We start from the raw sequence: 15,129 nt of genomic DNA on the forward strand, positions 1-15,129 counted from the left end.
CAGAATAATCACTTGGCCACATCTAGCTGTGAGCTTGGCTGGGCGATGTAATCCTTTGCTGGGAATCTACGTGTCTAACTAAAACTCTGGTTTTTTTTAATATTTTTTTTTTTTTTGATGGCTTCCCTGGTGGCTCAGATGGTAAAGAATATGCCTTCAGTGTGGGAGACTCAGGTTTGATCCCTGGGTTGGGAAGATCTCCTGGAGAAGGGGATGGCAACCCACTCCAGTATTCCTCTCTGGGGTTGCAAAGAGTCGGACACGACTGAGCACACACACACTCGCACGCGTGCGTACATTAATTTTTTTCACTTGGCTGCGCCAGATCTTAGTTGCAGCTTGCAGGATCTTGGATCTTTGTTGTGGCTTGCTGGATCTTTAGCTGCAGCTCGCAGGATCTAGTTCCCTGGCCAGGGATCAAACCTCCATTGGGAGCTCAGAGTCTTAGCCACTGCACCAGCAGGGAAGTCCCTAAAGCTCTTTTAAACAGAAAGAGAGGATGTGGGTGCTAGAATGAAATATCCCAGGAGACGATGGTCTTCTCATGTTGTTCTAGTGGTAAAGAACCTGCCTGCCAGTGCAGGAAATATAAAAGACACGGGTTCGATCCCTGTGTCAGGATGATCCCCTGGAGGAGGGCACAGCAGTCCACTCCAGTACTCTTGCCTGGAGAATCCCATGGACTGAGGAGCCTGGCAGGCTGCAGTCCAGAGGGTCGCACAGAGTCGGGCACGACTGAAGTGACTTGGCATGCATGCAGCAGATGATGCCCATCACCTCCCAGGGCTTTTAGGAGAACTGATGACGGCATACGCCTCGCCTCTGGCACCTCACAGGCCTTCCCCGAGTTCACTGGGCGCTTCTCCTTTCCCGCACAGGAGCTGGTGAAGATCCTGCACAAGGCACTGGAGGCAGCCCAGCAGGAGAAGAGGGTGTCCAGTGCATACCTGGCAGCGGCCCAGGACAAGGACCGGCTGGAGCTGGTGCGGCACAAAGTGCGGCAGATTGCGGAGTTGGGCCGGCGGGTGGAGGCCCTGGAGCAGGAGCGGGAGAGCCTGGTGCAGACAGCAAGCCTGCGGGAGCAGGAGATACGGGAACTGCAGCAGCACGTGCAGCTGCTCCTGGACAAGAATCAGGCCAAGCAGGAGGTCATCTGCAAGCTCTCCGAGAAGGTCACCCAGGACTTCATGAAGGCCCCAGAGGAGGCCGACAGGGACTTCCTGAGCCAACAGGAGAAGATGGAGCACCTAAAGGTAGGTAGGGGCCCTGGGCCCTTGGGGAGGACACCGATCTTGACCCCAGGGGTTTTCTAGGTAGAACTGGAATGATCCTTAATACTGGAGAATTTGTATTTGAAACAGATGTTGGTGGAAGTGTTGCTGTACCCTCCCTCACTTTCTTAACGAGAGGACCCAATGCAGCTTGACGTTTTCATGATACCCTAAACTGAAAAGTGAATGTATCTCTAAATTATCAGAGCAGAGATGGAAAAGCCCAAGATGGAGTCAGAACTCCTAAGCACTCTGGGGCCGGCCTGGTCAGCTTCCTTCAGTGCCACATTGGTGTCCTTGGAAGCCACCGAGGTGTCCAGTGGCCCTCTTCAGCAGTCCTGCACACAAGTGGTGGCCTGTGCTGCTGTGACTTGGTCATGATGATGATAATAATCGGCACCCCTACATACAGATTGTTCATGGTGAGGCGTCCACCATCCTAAGCGCTCTTTATATATCACTTCATTTAATCCTCGCACCAGCCCTGGAAGGCAGCCACTTACGTGCTCCCCACATACAGATGAGGATGCCAGGGCTGTGAAAGGTGAAGTTACTTGCCCAGGGCTATGTGTGGAGGAAGTGAGGGGACTGGACCCGGGTTCCAGCTCCCTTCTCTGACCATTCTGTCTGCTTTGCTGCCTTCCCAGTGCTTCTAGCCGCCACTGTCATCCCTTTCTCACCCTCGTGCAGGCCGTGGCTCTCACCCATCTCCCAGGGACCAGTTACCACTCAGGAAGTGAGGACTTTATTATAGATGTGATGCCTGCCACAGGCTGCAACCTCCTCCCTGGAGGGTGGTGACAGGAGCTGGGGACAGGTGCTTTCAGCCCCCACCGTCCCTATAGGCAGCCATATAGCCCCAGTCAGTCCTGCCCCAACCCTGGCACTCACAGCCACATAAATATACTTCAGATTACCATGGGAATCCCAAACCACTATATCAAAGAACTGCTATTGGTGGGAATCGGGGTGAGGGGGTGGGTGGCAGGGGTAGGAACAGGAAAAGGAAAAAGTAATAAATTCAGGAGCTTTTGAGAAACCAGTGGGCAGTGTGGTGCAGTAGCCACTCCCCAAGCTCCGAAGTCAGGCAGACTGCTTCTTGCTAGCTATGTGACAAGTTATCTCGCCTTTATATGACACGGCCTAGCCAGTCCTACAGTTGTTAGAAGGATAAAAAATGACACAAAACCCAAATTTCTTTCCCTTTCTTTTTCAGAAGGAAAAAGCACATAACTACTCTCTGAACCTTTTCCCTTATTTGGTCTAAAATCAGAAATGCTTTTGAGTTCAAAAGGAAAACAAAATCTTTCAAATGCAGATGTAGCTAGGTTGTTAGAAAGCTCTGAAGTGAAAGTTGCTCAGTCGTGTCCAACTCTTTTTGACCCCATGGACTATACAGTCCATGGAATTCTCTAGGCCAGAATATTGGAGTGGGTAGCCTTTCCCTTCTCCAGGGGTCTTCCCAACCCAGGCATCAAACCCAGGTCTCCCAAATTGCAGGTGGATTCTTTACCAGCTGAGTCATGAGGGAAGCCCTGAATCCCTCACAAAGTGGTGAAAATCGCTTCCATCAGATTGCTTTCCTACTCTGCTCTGCCTGCTAAGTGTCTTTCTCCTTTCTGTGCCCATTCTGCTGGAACCCACTGTTGAAAACCCAGAGAAGCAGCATGGGGGTGAGAGAAATGGACTTGTGCAAGCATGGACTCACCTAGGAGACTGAATGTGCCCCTGAATGTGCATGTCCAGGAATTTGTCAGTGAGCTCAGAGATGAAGAGACTCGGTACAATTCACATCACCCATGCTGACATTGACGGCTGCTCCCCCAAGGTTGTTAGAAAGCCATCAGTCCTTCAGCTGACACCGTGGAGGTGTTCTGTGATAGAAAGAGTTGTACGTACTAGACTCCCTTAATTTTAGCCTCTGGGTCTCTGATCCAGGAGAAAATAGAAGATCCATCAAAACTCTGCTGTCTGCAGGTTTGGGGACAGAACGTGTTCACATCTCCTGCTTGCCCTTGTGGTTGAGGACGCTCAGCTTTGAGGAAATCTCCCCCCTGTCCAAACTGTCAGTGTGAGAACAGAATCACTGACTACTTGAATACAGAGCTTGGCTGGCAGGGCCAGCCACGTCCTGGAGAGGAGGAAGCACTGATCCAGGGTCACACAGCAGAAGTGGCAGGGCCACCGCCAGACCCTGGCTCTCCCCGTGTCCCATCTGCTCCTGCCCCACTAGCACCAGGGCCAGTCCCCGGCTCCCTGGTCCCTGTGAGAGCAGGTGGGCAGACGCTTCTTCCCTGTCCCCTCTCTCCAGTTGTGTTTTCCTCATTTGCTTCCCTGGTGACAGTCACGTGGCTTTTCTCTTCTCTGAGGTCTCTCTTTTTCCTTCCTACAGTTCTGAGCCAAGAAGAACACTCAGGGTAGGGCAGTGAGTGAATGGGAAGGCACTGCCCGGACGCCACCCCCGGACGCCACCAGGCCCACAGCTGCTCACGGGGCACTCGTCCCTGCCCTCCTTGTCTGGGCTGCAAGCAGGGCACCCTGTGCAACACGTCCCAAGCCTTGGAGAGCCCCTGGACGTGAACTGGAGCTTCTGGGCTGGGAGGGATCTAATGGAGAGGGTCAGGATGGCCTGTCAGCCGTGCGCAAGTGACCCATCCCCGTTGTTGAAGTGCCACAGGCAAGGTGTGCTGTTGTTAATCAGGGCCTGAAGGAGATGGGTGGCATTTCAGGGGGTTCCGAGGAGCTCCAGTACCGTAGTCTTTTATGTCTCAGCACAGAAAGAATTCAGCGAGACGCAGAGCGATAGATAAGGAGTGATCTATTGAAATAGGACACTTGTGAGGCTTACAAGAGGCCAGGTGAGAGAGTGCTGTGCTCGAGAGCTTACTGAGCTACAGTTTTATAATCAAAAGAAAAGTAGGGACAGGGAGAAGGCCTTCTTTGTCTTTCTTTAGTAGACATCCTGCTTGCATCATCAGCTTCTCCAGGTTGAGCAGGGGAGTTTTCTTATCCTTCCATGGTCAAGCTAGGTCCACAAATTATTGTTTTTTATGTGAGCAGAGAACGTGTCCTCGCTTACTCAGCTCACTGGGCAGGATGTGGTCTCAGGCCACCGTTGTTTTATTACCTGGGGCATGTCTAGTGCTTCTATTGCATGGATTGGTTGCTAAGCAAGCCTGCTTGGTTTTGTGGTTAAGCAAACCTTCTTTTTCAAGTAATCATTAACTTACAAGGGTCTGCTATGATTTTTCTATTTATAATCCCCTAGTGGGATTTGCTATTTTTTTGTTTATTTTTAATTGAAGGATGATTGTTTTACAATATTGGTTTGATTTCTGCCATACATCAGTACGAATCAGCCATAGGTGAACATATGTCCCCTCCCTGTTAAAGCTCCCTCGCACCTCCCACCCTTTCCCACCCCTCTAGGTTGTTACAGAGCCCCAGTGTGAGTTCCCTGAGTTACAAATTATTTAATCACCTACTATGTCCCTTCACTCTGCCCCTATCAGTCCTATCTAGTCACACCTGCAGCAGTCTCTCACACTCACCTACAGCCAGCCCAGTACAATTTTTTGAATGCAAGAGAAAGGGATTGAGTTTCAACTAGTAAATGCCCTGGAATCAACGTGAGCATGTGTTGTCCACTGCTTCTGCAGAGTCCTTCCAAGCAGAATAAAGATGGAGCCGTGGCGGTGGTGGCTGTGGTCACTCTTTCAGGCTCCTGCTTGACCCTCCTCAGTGGGTGGTCAGCTTCTCCTTGCCCCAGGCGGGAAGATTCATGCTCCCTCCACTGGACAGCTTGCAAAAAGGAGAACTCTAGGCTTAGAGATAGGCCTCACAGATTTATTCATAAGAGAGGCAAACCAAAAACATCTAAGGCTCAAATGAAAAAACAGCAACAGGAGAAGGATTATATCTAAGTTATGGTAAATTCACTTCCTAGAATAGTCATCGGACGTCAAAAATCATCTTTAGGGAGCTCCTGTAGAAACACAGAAAAATATTTACAAAGTGACACCAAGTAGAAAATTCTCACCCAGAATTGCTCAAAATGATCACCAATATGTGACAAAATGTGTTCATTTAAAAAACAAACACTACTGGAATGGTTCTGTTTTGCTCCTTGTAGCAGTGTACACATTAGCTCACTTAGTCTCAGCTGCCAGGTGAGTTTGGTGAAACTTGCCCCTTTTGCAGAAGAGGAAACAGAGTCAGAGTGACTCAGTGGGCCTCCCGTCCAGGAAATCAGAGCCGGTATTTGAACTCTAGGCTTGATGCTCTCTCTACCATATCACACTGGTATCAAGATTAGAGAAGGGGACTATCAATATTGTTTTTTTCTTTCAGAGTTCCTTTTCTATTTGCCAATATTGGGAATTATTGGAAATTTTTGAAGGGAGTGTTGGCAGCACATCTGAGAGTGAGGACCAGGGAGATGGTTCTGGTGCAGCCCATTAAATGCTTTGCTCTCTTCTTCAGGATGACATGGAAGCATACCGGACCCAGAACCGCTTTCTCAACTCTGAGATCCACCAGGTCACAAAGATCTGGAGGAAGGTGGCTGAGAAGGAGAAGGCCCTCCTGATGAAGGTGAGGGCGGAGCCCAGGTCTGGCCATCTCAGTCTCCAGCCACCCTTCCAGTCCACTCACCCCCTCACCACGGTCTCACTCTCTCCTCTTGACCCAACTGCTCACCCTCCGGACTGTGCCCTTCGTGAACTTCATCCGCATGTCAGATCTGTGCTCTGCTGACTGCTGCTTCTGATCACAGGGTGAGAGGAAGGCAGGCAGCCACTGTTGTCCTGCCTCCCCGCTTTGTAGCAAGCCCTGGCCCCCGTCTAAAGTAACCGCCCAGGGATTTAAAGGGCCAGCACCCTTCCCCCCACCCCCTGCCAACTTCATACTTCTTTTCCCCCTTTTTGGGAGCCAGGTATTGTCTATTCCAAAACAACTGCACATGTGGGGGAAATTAGAAAGTGACCACACGTGCCCAGGGAAAGGCACAGAAAAGACCTAAAAACTCAAGTTTATACCTTATTGTTTATCCTTGAGGTATAAACAATCAAAACAAAAACAGCAAACCCTAGAGTAAGAGGGAGAATCTGATTCCCAGAGTTACCACTGTCAGTTTTAATAACATAGTGGCTAGTTATTTTACAGGCAAAAGCAAATTTATTCGGGACTAACCAGAGGAATTGCAACTTGGGATCCATGAACTGTGGTGAACCACAGGCAAATTCAAGGAACAGGGAAGGGAAACTTGCTTTTTATAGGGAAAAGGGAAGGATTAGGAGGGACTGTGATAACCAGAAAGTCCACTAGAGGTATGGAGGCTTCTCACTGGTTGGACTACTGAAGTCTTTGCTTTACCTGCTGGAGACTGAAGTGGAGGCACCGTCCCATCAGAGATGTAGGTGTACACTTCTTCCTGCTTGGAGCAATTAGTGCTGCAGGTGACAGGACCTGAGAGGTCCCCATACAGGCCTGACCGGACTCTTTTCTTCGCTGAGCTTTCTTTAATTAATTCCACCCCACCTTATTAGGTTCAGATGTTCCATTTTCAACAAAATATCATGAGGCATACAAAGAAAAGGAAGATATGGGGGCAGGCAGACGGGGAATGTGCAGTGTGTGCCCCACGAGGTGGGAGAGAGGTGGTGTGCTGGAGGAGCAGAAAAAGCCCCCCAGGTGACATTAGAAGGCACAAGGGCAGTGTCCAGAGCTCCACGTCCATCCCCTGGGCACTGCTCAGGTATACCCCCTAGAGGGAGCTTTCTCTGGGCCAAGTGCCCTGCAAGGGCTTTAGATACCTTGGCTCATCTGAGTCACACAAGAATTCTGAGGCAGACTCTATTATCCCCAGTGTTCGGATGAAGACATTAAAGCACAGAGAGGTTAAGTAATTTTGCTGTAAGTCACCCAGCCTGTAGTTGCTGAACTAGCATGGGACTGCAGGCCATGCAAGAGCCTGTGCTGCCCCTGCCCACCTCTCCCCTCTTGTTTCTGAATCTAGCTCCAGCCCTGGGCCTGGTTCTCTTGCCTGGAGCCCTTTCTGCCTTACTGTAAACTCCTGGGTTCGGGGCTCCTCTCCTTTTCTTCATATGAATGGCTGGGGTCGGAGGGATGGGAGATGAGAGCTGGAAGAAGGGCTGGACTGCCTAAAGCTGTTCAGGCCTCTGGCCCAAGCCCAACCAGGTGGCCTGACCATCCCCCACCTCTCCCTCCCACAGTGCGCCTACCTCCAAGCCCAGAACTGTCGGGTGGAGAGCAAGTACCTGGCAGGGCTGCGGAGGCTGCAGGAGGCCTTGGGGGTGGAGGCCGGCGAGTGCTCAGAGCTCCTGAGGCAGCTCATCCAGGAGGCACTGCAGTGGGAAGCCAGCGAGGCCTCGGCCGACAGCATCGTGCTCAGCCCCGGCACTGTCAGGTGAGCCCAGAGCAGGGCTGGGTCTGCAGGCCCCGGGTGCCACCAGCCACCCTGCTGCCAGTGCTGCTGACCGGGTGTGAGCGCTGCCCATCCCCTACCTCCTTGTACCTTCAGACGGATGAGCATGTGGTTGGGATGAACCCCATTTTACAGCCGAGAGGCGTGGCAGGCCCCTGCTCAAGACGACACAGCACCTTAGTGTAGCTAACATAGGCCTGCTTTCCGAATTCTGTTTTTTTCCCGCTACCCCAGACTGTCTCCAGAGGTGTTTGTCAGAGAGGGGAGGAGGGGACACAAGCCACCTACCTCCTCTGAGCCAAGCCTTTCCTGAGGACAGTGGACCCGGGCAGTTAAACAGAATGGGTTGTGGCTGGGGTCAAAGGTCCCTAGAGGCTGGGTGGTCCAGTGGCTGGCACCCAAGCTTTGGAGGCGGACTTGGCTTTCTTACTGTGTAACCTTGGACAAGTCACTTTACCTTTCTGAGCCTCCTACTCAGCCTCCCTAAGGCGTAGGCTAAGATCACCAGCTTCGCAGGATCGTGAGGATTAAATGAGATAGCACAGGCAGAGCACATAATCGGGGCAAATGAATGCTGACTGATGAAAGGCTGTGTGGAATGGGTCTCCACTGCTCGGTCCTGCTGCTTCTTGGCGCTGCCTGCTCCCCATCTGGCCTTGGGCTTCCTGGCTGTGGAAGTGTGGCTGTCCAATGGTGGTACAGGCCTCCTCGGACCTAAGGCTTCATGGAGTAATAAGAGGGTTCTTTTTTTTAAAATACTTATTTGTTTGGCTGCATCAGCTCTTGGTTGCAGCATGCAGGATCTTTGTTGCATTATGCAGGATCTTGCACTGTGTCTCCAGACTCTAGTTGTAGCGCACATGCCCCAGAGCATACAGGCTTCATTAGCCGCAGCGCATAGGCTTAGTTGTTCCACAGCCTGTGGGATCTTAGTTTCCCAAGCAGGGATTGAACCCACGTGCCCTGCATTACAAGGCAAGTTCTTAACCACGGGACCACCAGGGAAGTCCCGAGGGTCCTTTATATTTGCCCAGAATGAATGAGCATATCTCTTTTAGCACTTGCTGTCTAGTCTAGCCCCAGCAGTTTACATCTGAGGATCTCACTGGGTCTTCATGAGGCAGTGCAGGAGCCGCTGTACCCACTGTACAGAGTAAACTGAGGTCCAGAGCACTGAAGTGACCTGCCCGGAGTCACATGGCCAACTTACAATAAAGCCCCACAGGCTCCCTGCCCAGGCCCCACCCTCTCCTCACTGACCCTTATCTGGGGAAGGGCCTTGCAAAGTGTTGCTGACGCGGACTTTTGCTGGCAGTGAGTACGACGAGTACGGCTTCCTGACGGTGCCCAACTATGAGGTGGAGGACCTGAGGCTGCTGGCCAAGATCCAGGCACTGGAAGTGCACTCCCACCACCTGCTGGCCCACGAGGCCGTGGAGCGGCCACTGCGGGAGCGCTGGGCCACCCTGGGCGAGCTGGCCCCCTCAGCAGAACTGAAGCAGCTGCTGCGGGCGGGCGTGCCCCACGAGCACCGGCCGCGTGTCTGGAGGTGGCTGATCCGCCTCCGCGTCCAGCACCTGCAGGCCCCTGGCTGCTACCAGGCACTGCTGAGCCAGGGCCAGGCCTGCAAGCACCCTGCTGCCCGCCAGATCGAGCTGGACCTGAACCGGACCTTCCCCAACAACAAGCACTTCACCTGTCCCACCTCCAGCTTCCCTGACAAGCTCCGCCGGGTGCTACTGGCCTTCTCCTGGCAGAACCCCACCATTGGCTACTGCCAGGGCCTAAACAGGTAAGCTACATAGCCTCGACCTTCCAGGGCACCTCTCTGTCCCTTTGGAGCCACCCAAGAAGCCAGGGAGGTCAACCAGACGGGCACAAGCAGGTGAAAGAAGACATTGAAGACAGAGTTGGGCCAGAGCCTGAGGCTCCTCGTCCCGTCCCCTCCCCTGTGACATGTCCTCAGGGTGGTGCCGCTCCCACAGAGAGCACACGAGGGGCCACTGGGGTCGTGTAGCCCACTGCCAGCTCACGTAGTACTGCACAGCTGCCTGGGTCAGGGGTCATTGCTTTAAACAAAATCCACTCGGAGGAGCCCTAGGAAGATAGAATTTGTAACTGTGACAGAGGAAGCTCCTGAAAGTCGGGAAGGAAGTAGGGCTGGGGGCAGATGGCCGTTGCAAGCCGAGGCCACTGCTGCCTCTAGTGGGGCCACAGCACGACCCCAGGGGGTGCCATTCATGCTGCATCCAAGGAGACGCTGTTCTCTGAGACTGTACAGCCCTCCCTGGAGGTCTCTGACCTCTCATAATACATGGCTGCTTCCTTCTCTCTCAGCAGACCAGCCCCACTGCCATTCTGTGGATATTTCCAGCCCATCCAGACTGTCAGAATAGAGACCTTAGCCCCTCCAGACTCTAGTTGTAGCGCACATGCCCCAGAGCATAGAGGCTTCATTAGCCGCAGTGCATAGGCTTAGTTGTTCCACAGCCTGTGGGATCTTAGTTTCCCAAGCAGGGATTGAACCCACGTGCCCTGCATTACAAGGCAAGTTCTTAACCACTGGACCACCAGGGAAGTCCCGAGGGTCCTTTATATTTGCACAGAATGAATGAGCATATCTCTTTTAGCACTTGCTGTCTAAATTCCCAAAGGAAGGAGTCTGGCCCAGCCTGGATTAATTTTTACTTCTGGTTCAACAGCAGGAGACAAGGGATGGTAGGGCGGGGCTGGGATGGGGTGACTTGGTAGGGCTGGGACTCGGCCCAACTCTGTCTTCAACATGTCCTTTCGACTGCTTGTCTCCATCTGTTTGACCTCTCTGACTTCTTGGGAGGCTCCAAAGAGACAGAGAGGTACCTTTCCAGTACTATGGGGAGCTCTCAAGGCTGCCCCCATAGAGGTGGCCTAATCGCAAATATTTCCCAAAGCAAGTTTTGGTTCAACTTAATTTAAACACATATATACTCAGACAAAATTTACATAAGCCATTCATATATAAGCTCTTTTTTTCAGAATAGGAAGTATATGGCGTTTACCTAACACAGAATAAATATTCAGAGTGTCCCTACTCAAATTGGAATGGTTCCTAAAGGTAGCTGTTTTTAATACCTTTTTCCCAACTCAAATTGGGTGAAGCTGAGCATGTGTTGTTTAGTTGCTAAGTCATGTCCCACTCTTTGTGACCCAATGGACTGTAGCCCACCAGGCTCCTCTGTCCATGGGATTTCCCAGGCAAGAATACTGGAATGGGTTGCCACTTCCTTTTCCATGGGATCTTCTCGACCCAGGAATCGAACCTGCATTTCCTGCATTGGCAGGCGAATTCTTTACCACTGAGCCATCAGGGAAGCCCTGTACATGTACAGTTTCTGGGAATTCAGAGTTAAACCTGAACAGCAATGCCTGTCAGTCTATGCCTCTTTGGAAATTTGTTCAGATTTCACAGTACTCTAAACATCTGCTATAAGGGATGTCCATAGAAAATTTACACATTTATTCATTCAGCAGCTGAGCAGAAACATGCACACTTATCTGTTTGAACATGTTAAAATTCAGAAAGCACAAAACTTTTTAATCCTCTTTAAGATGAGATCTGAAGGGAACTGAAAGCTATGAGATTAGTGTGAATGATTTGTGCATTTCACACAAAGGTCAGGTAGGAGCTAAGACTTAAGGAGAGCCTCCTTAAGAGGCTCCAAAGAGAGCCTGATGAGCCAGGTACATACCTGATGTCATCTAATCCTCAGGAAAGCCGTGAGAGGTGGGCATTGGTGCCCACATTGCCCAGCTGACACAACAGAGTGTCTGAGAAGCTAAGGAACCTGACCTGGACCTCACTATGCATAGGGGCTAAGCCATCTGCTAACCCTGGTCTCCAGCCCCCAGACCTGGTCCTTCCTACCGTATGCCCACACACTCAGAAGCTCACAAGGGGAGCTATAGTGGAGAGTGTGCTGAGAGCACTCAGAAACTTTTTTTCCTGATCAGATATAACTTTTTTGAGAGCAAGAATGGGGTTAGCCACATATGAGTTTTGGAGTCTAATCTATGCTGAAGGAGCAGGGGGAAATTTCCATAGCAAGACAATGTCTAGAGGTAAGCCTTGTGGAAGGCTTGTAGAAGGAAAGAAGCTTCTCCCGGAGTGGAAAGAGACTGCACAGAGGCTGCTGAGGGCTATAGAGGAACAGCTGAGGTATTTCTTTACTTCTTTCTTTGAATGCTGTATTTGTTGGCATTTAGGCAGATATTCATACTATTGCTTTAAATACAAGGTTATTTGTACAGTCCAGGGGATCCCAAAGAGTTGGGCATGACTGAGTGCGCATGCACACACACACACACACACACGCACACACATTTGTAATAGAGCCTGTTGAAATGTGGAGAGTGCACTGTATTCTTTCAAAGGCCCTTCAAACCCAGCCCCTTTCACTTGTCTGAGTGCTGCCGTCCAGTGGCAGCCATTAGAACTGCATGTGTGCTGTCTCAAGAGGACAGAACCTGCTTTTATGCAACAAATCCAGCTTGTTTAGAGCATGACAGATATCATAGTAATGACTTAATACTAATTCACAGCAAAATTTTAAAATTTATTTCTCTCTAATATATAAGTAGAGTTATTTAAAGTATTAATAGTTTTTTCTTTCCCACATCACCCTCCTTTGCAGACCTTCTCAGGCCTGAATGTATTCAGCTGGAGTCTGGCTGTAGCCCCAAGAGGTTGATAGGCTCCTAGTGAATGCCAGCAGCCTCTCATCACTAACCATTTTTTCCCAACCAGTTTTAAGTGTACAACTCAGTGATCTGGAGTAAATTCACGGAGTTGTGTGGCTACCATCACAATTCAACTTTAGAGCATTTCCATCACCCCTAAAAGACATCTTGTACCAATTCATAGTCACTCTCCATTCCCACTTGCAGCCCTGGACAACAAATCTTGCTTCTGTTTCTGTGAGTGCTCTTGTTGTGGACATTTCATATGCCAGTCATATGATGTGTGGTCATTTGCATCGAGCTTCTTCCCCTTAGCATGCTCTTGAGGTTCCTCCTTGCCGTAGCATATGTTTTGTTCTTTTTTTACTGAGCTACGTCCCACTGCACGGATGTGCCATACTTTGAGTATCCACTAACCAGCTGATGGGCATTTGGATTGTTTCTACCTTTTGGCTATTATGAATAATGCCACGAATATTCCTGGGTGGTGTATTCTCAGATTCACCCTGGGGACTTCCCTGGCGATCCAGTGGTTAAGACTCTGTGCTTCCACTGCAGGGGACACAGGCTCAATCTTTGGTCAGGAACTAAGATCCTGAATGCTGTTTGGCATGGCCAAAAAGCCAAAAAAAAAAAAAAAGATGCACCCTGGATGAAATCTGCCAGGGAAGGAGAGAAAATCGTGCTTCTTCCAGGCAGACATCCCTGCTCAGCACTGTGGGGTTTTCTTCTTTTTCATCCATGATCTCTAGAGCGTCGTGATAACTCTGGGGGAGAGGGGAAGCAAAGGAGGAAAGGAACTCTGAGTACTGAGCGCCTGGTGGGTGCCAGACAGTGACCAAGATGCTGTGTGTCTGTCGCCTTCATGTCTCAGGCCTGGGAGGGGGCTATTGTTAACCCCCGTTGACAGGTAATAAGAGTGGGGCAGAGAGAGACGAACACGCTTGCCAAGGTCTCAAAGCCTGTGAATATTAAGGTGAGGGCAGCTAAACTTTATAAAGAGATCTCACTGCATGTTAGGCACTGTGCACGCACGCTAAGTCGCGTCAGACTCTTCGCGACCCCCTGGACTACAGCCCACCAGGCTCCTCCGTCCATAGAATTCTCCAGGCAAGAATACTGGGGTGGGTTGCCATGCCCTCCTCCAGGAGATCTTCCCAACCCAAGGATCAAACCCGCGTCTCATGTCTGCCACGTTGGCAGGTGGGTTCTTTACCACTAGCGCCACTTGGGAAGCCCATTAGGCACTGTGCTAGCCAGTTAGTGTGTATTTACTCCGTTCGTCCTTGAAACAGTCCTGGGATTATTGTGAGGCTGAGGCTCAGAGAGGTTAAGGGCCTTGCTCACAGTCACCCAGCAAGGAAGCTACAGGACCGGCATTCATACCCAGGCAACAGGACTCCAGAGGCCCTGCTCTAAGATGATCCCCATTGCTCCATAAATCTCCTAGGTAGTCCTCTTCAAAAGCATGTTCATCTCGCCCCAGTTCCCAGGAACACCAGCCTGGTCAGGGAGTGTGGTGGGGAGGACACGCCCCAGGGAGCCGCACCTGCCCCGGGCTGCTCGGTTATGACTGCCACGGGTCACTCCAGGCCTGCTTTCCTCCCACTCCAGACTGGCGGCCATCGCTCTGCTGGTCCTGGATGAGGAGGAGAGTGCCTTCTGGTGTCTGGTGGCCATCGTGGAGACCATCATGCCCGCTGACTACTACAGCAAGACGCTCTTGGCATCCCAGGTGAGCCGGTCAGGGAGAGGATTGGGGGCCACGCAGGTTGGTACCACTGAATTGTTCCTAAGAGCCAATGAATTTCTGAATCTCCATTTCTCCCTCTGTACAGTGGGCCAATAAACCCTGCTCTGGGACTGCTGTGATATTCCAGTGAGCTGATGGCCTTGAGAATTGTCAGGGCCCTGCCCACACCATAGGTTGTTGTTACTCCAGTGAGGACATTGTGTTATGAGAGGCAGCAGATATCCTAGGGAAGGGAGGAGAAGGAAATCTAGTGCCACTTGGTGTTTGCCAGCTGAGAGTTTCAAAAGAGAGGTCAGGTAACAAGGAAGCTGCGACTTGGGAGGGCGGGACGACTGGGGTGCTTCACAGGCTCCCATAATCGCCTGCTAAAAACCAGCTGCCTCTGTCCTTTCACAGCCCCTGTACTGCCCTCTGAGCACAGGCCAGCCCTGGGGTCAGGCAGAGCTAGGGTCAGAACCGGCCCCTCGGAAGACAGCCTTGTGCCCTTGGCAGGTGGCATCGCCTCTCCGAACCTCAGGCCTGCCTGCTTCTGAATGGGCGTGGCACTGCTTCCCGGGATTGTTGAGAGGTGCAAATGCAAGACCGTCTCACACCTCCTCCCTCCAGCCTCTCCCTCCTCACCCCTTGTCCTGTTCTTGCTGCATCGGTGCCTCTGCTTAATGAAGAGACAGATGCTACTCAGAGGGAGCCTTCTCACTCCCTGTCGAAACCTACCAAGCCATTACCTGCACCGCCCCCGCCCCCCATCCTGTTCCCCTTTCCTACTTCAAGCACCCGACACCGTTTTCTCCTTCTGGGTGGAGAGGTGTGGAGAGAGATCAGGGATGGAGATGACTTAGGAGTCATCAGGAAATAGGTGGTGAATCAGGTGAGGATTGTGTTTTGCTGTGTGGCAGGGAGGCCCAACTTAATAGTACCTTTTTTGGTAGGCTCCAGGGATTTTT

The 15,129-nt window shown here is 51.4% G+C and overlaps 1 protein-coding gene across 4 annotated transcripts in view; it reads left to right on the forward strand.

Annotated features, from left to right (window-relative positions):
- TBC1D2 (TBC1 domain family member 2) overlaps window positions 1–15,129 on the forward strand; it is a 43,582-nt gene that overhangs the window by 24,894 nt on the left and 3,559 nt on the right. For 3 of the 4 annotated variants that reach the window (XM_069576092.1, XM_069576094.1, XM_069576093.1), the window contains 5 exons: window positions 879–1,253; window positions 5,754–5,864; window positions 7,505–7,698; window positions 9,032–9,508; window positions 14,047–14,167. In XM_069576092.1, the coding sequence (XP_069432193.1) occupies window positions 879–1,253; window positions 5,754–5,864; window positions 7,505–7,698; window positions 9,032–9,508; window positions 14,047–14,167 (1,278 nt within the window). Of the gene's footprint in view, window positions 1–878; window positions 1,254–3,663; window positions 3,954–5,753; window positions 5,865–7,504; window positions 7,699–9,031; window positions 9,509–14,046; window positions 14,168–15,129 lie in introns of those variants that run through there. The other variant, XM_070292247.1, reaches the window with a different exon arrangement.

The sequence above is a fragment of the Ovis canadensis genome, chromosome 2 (genome assembly GCF_042477335.2).
Source record: "Ovis canadensis isolate MfBH-ARS-UI-01 breed Bighorn chromosome 2, ARS-UI_OviCan_v2, whole genome shotgun sequence".
Classification (NCBI taxonomy): Eukaryota; Metazoa; Chordata; class Mammalia; order Artiodactyla; family Bovidae; genus Ovis; species Ovis canadensis.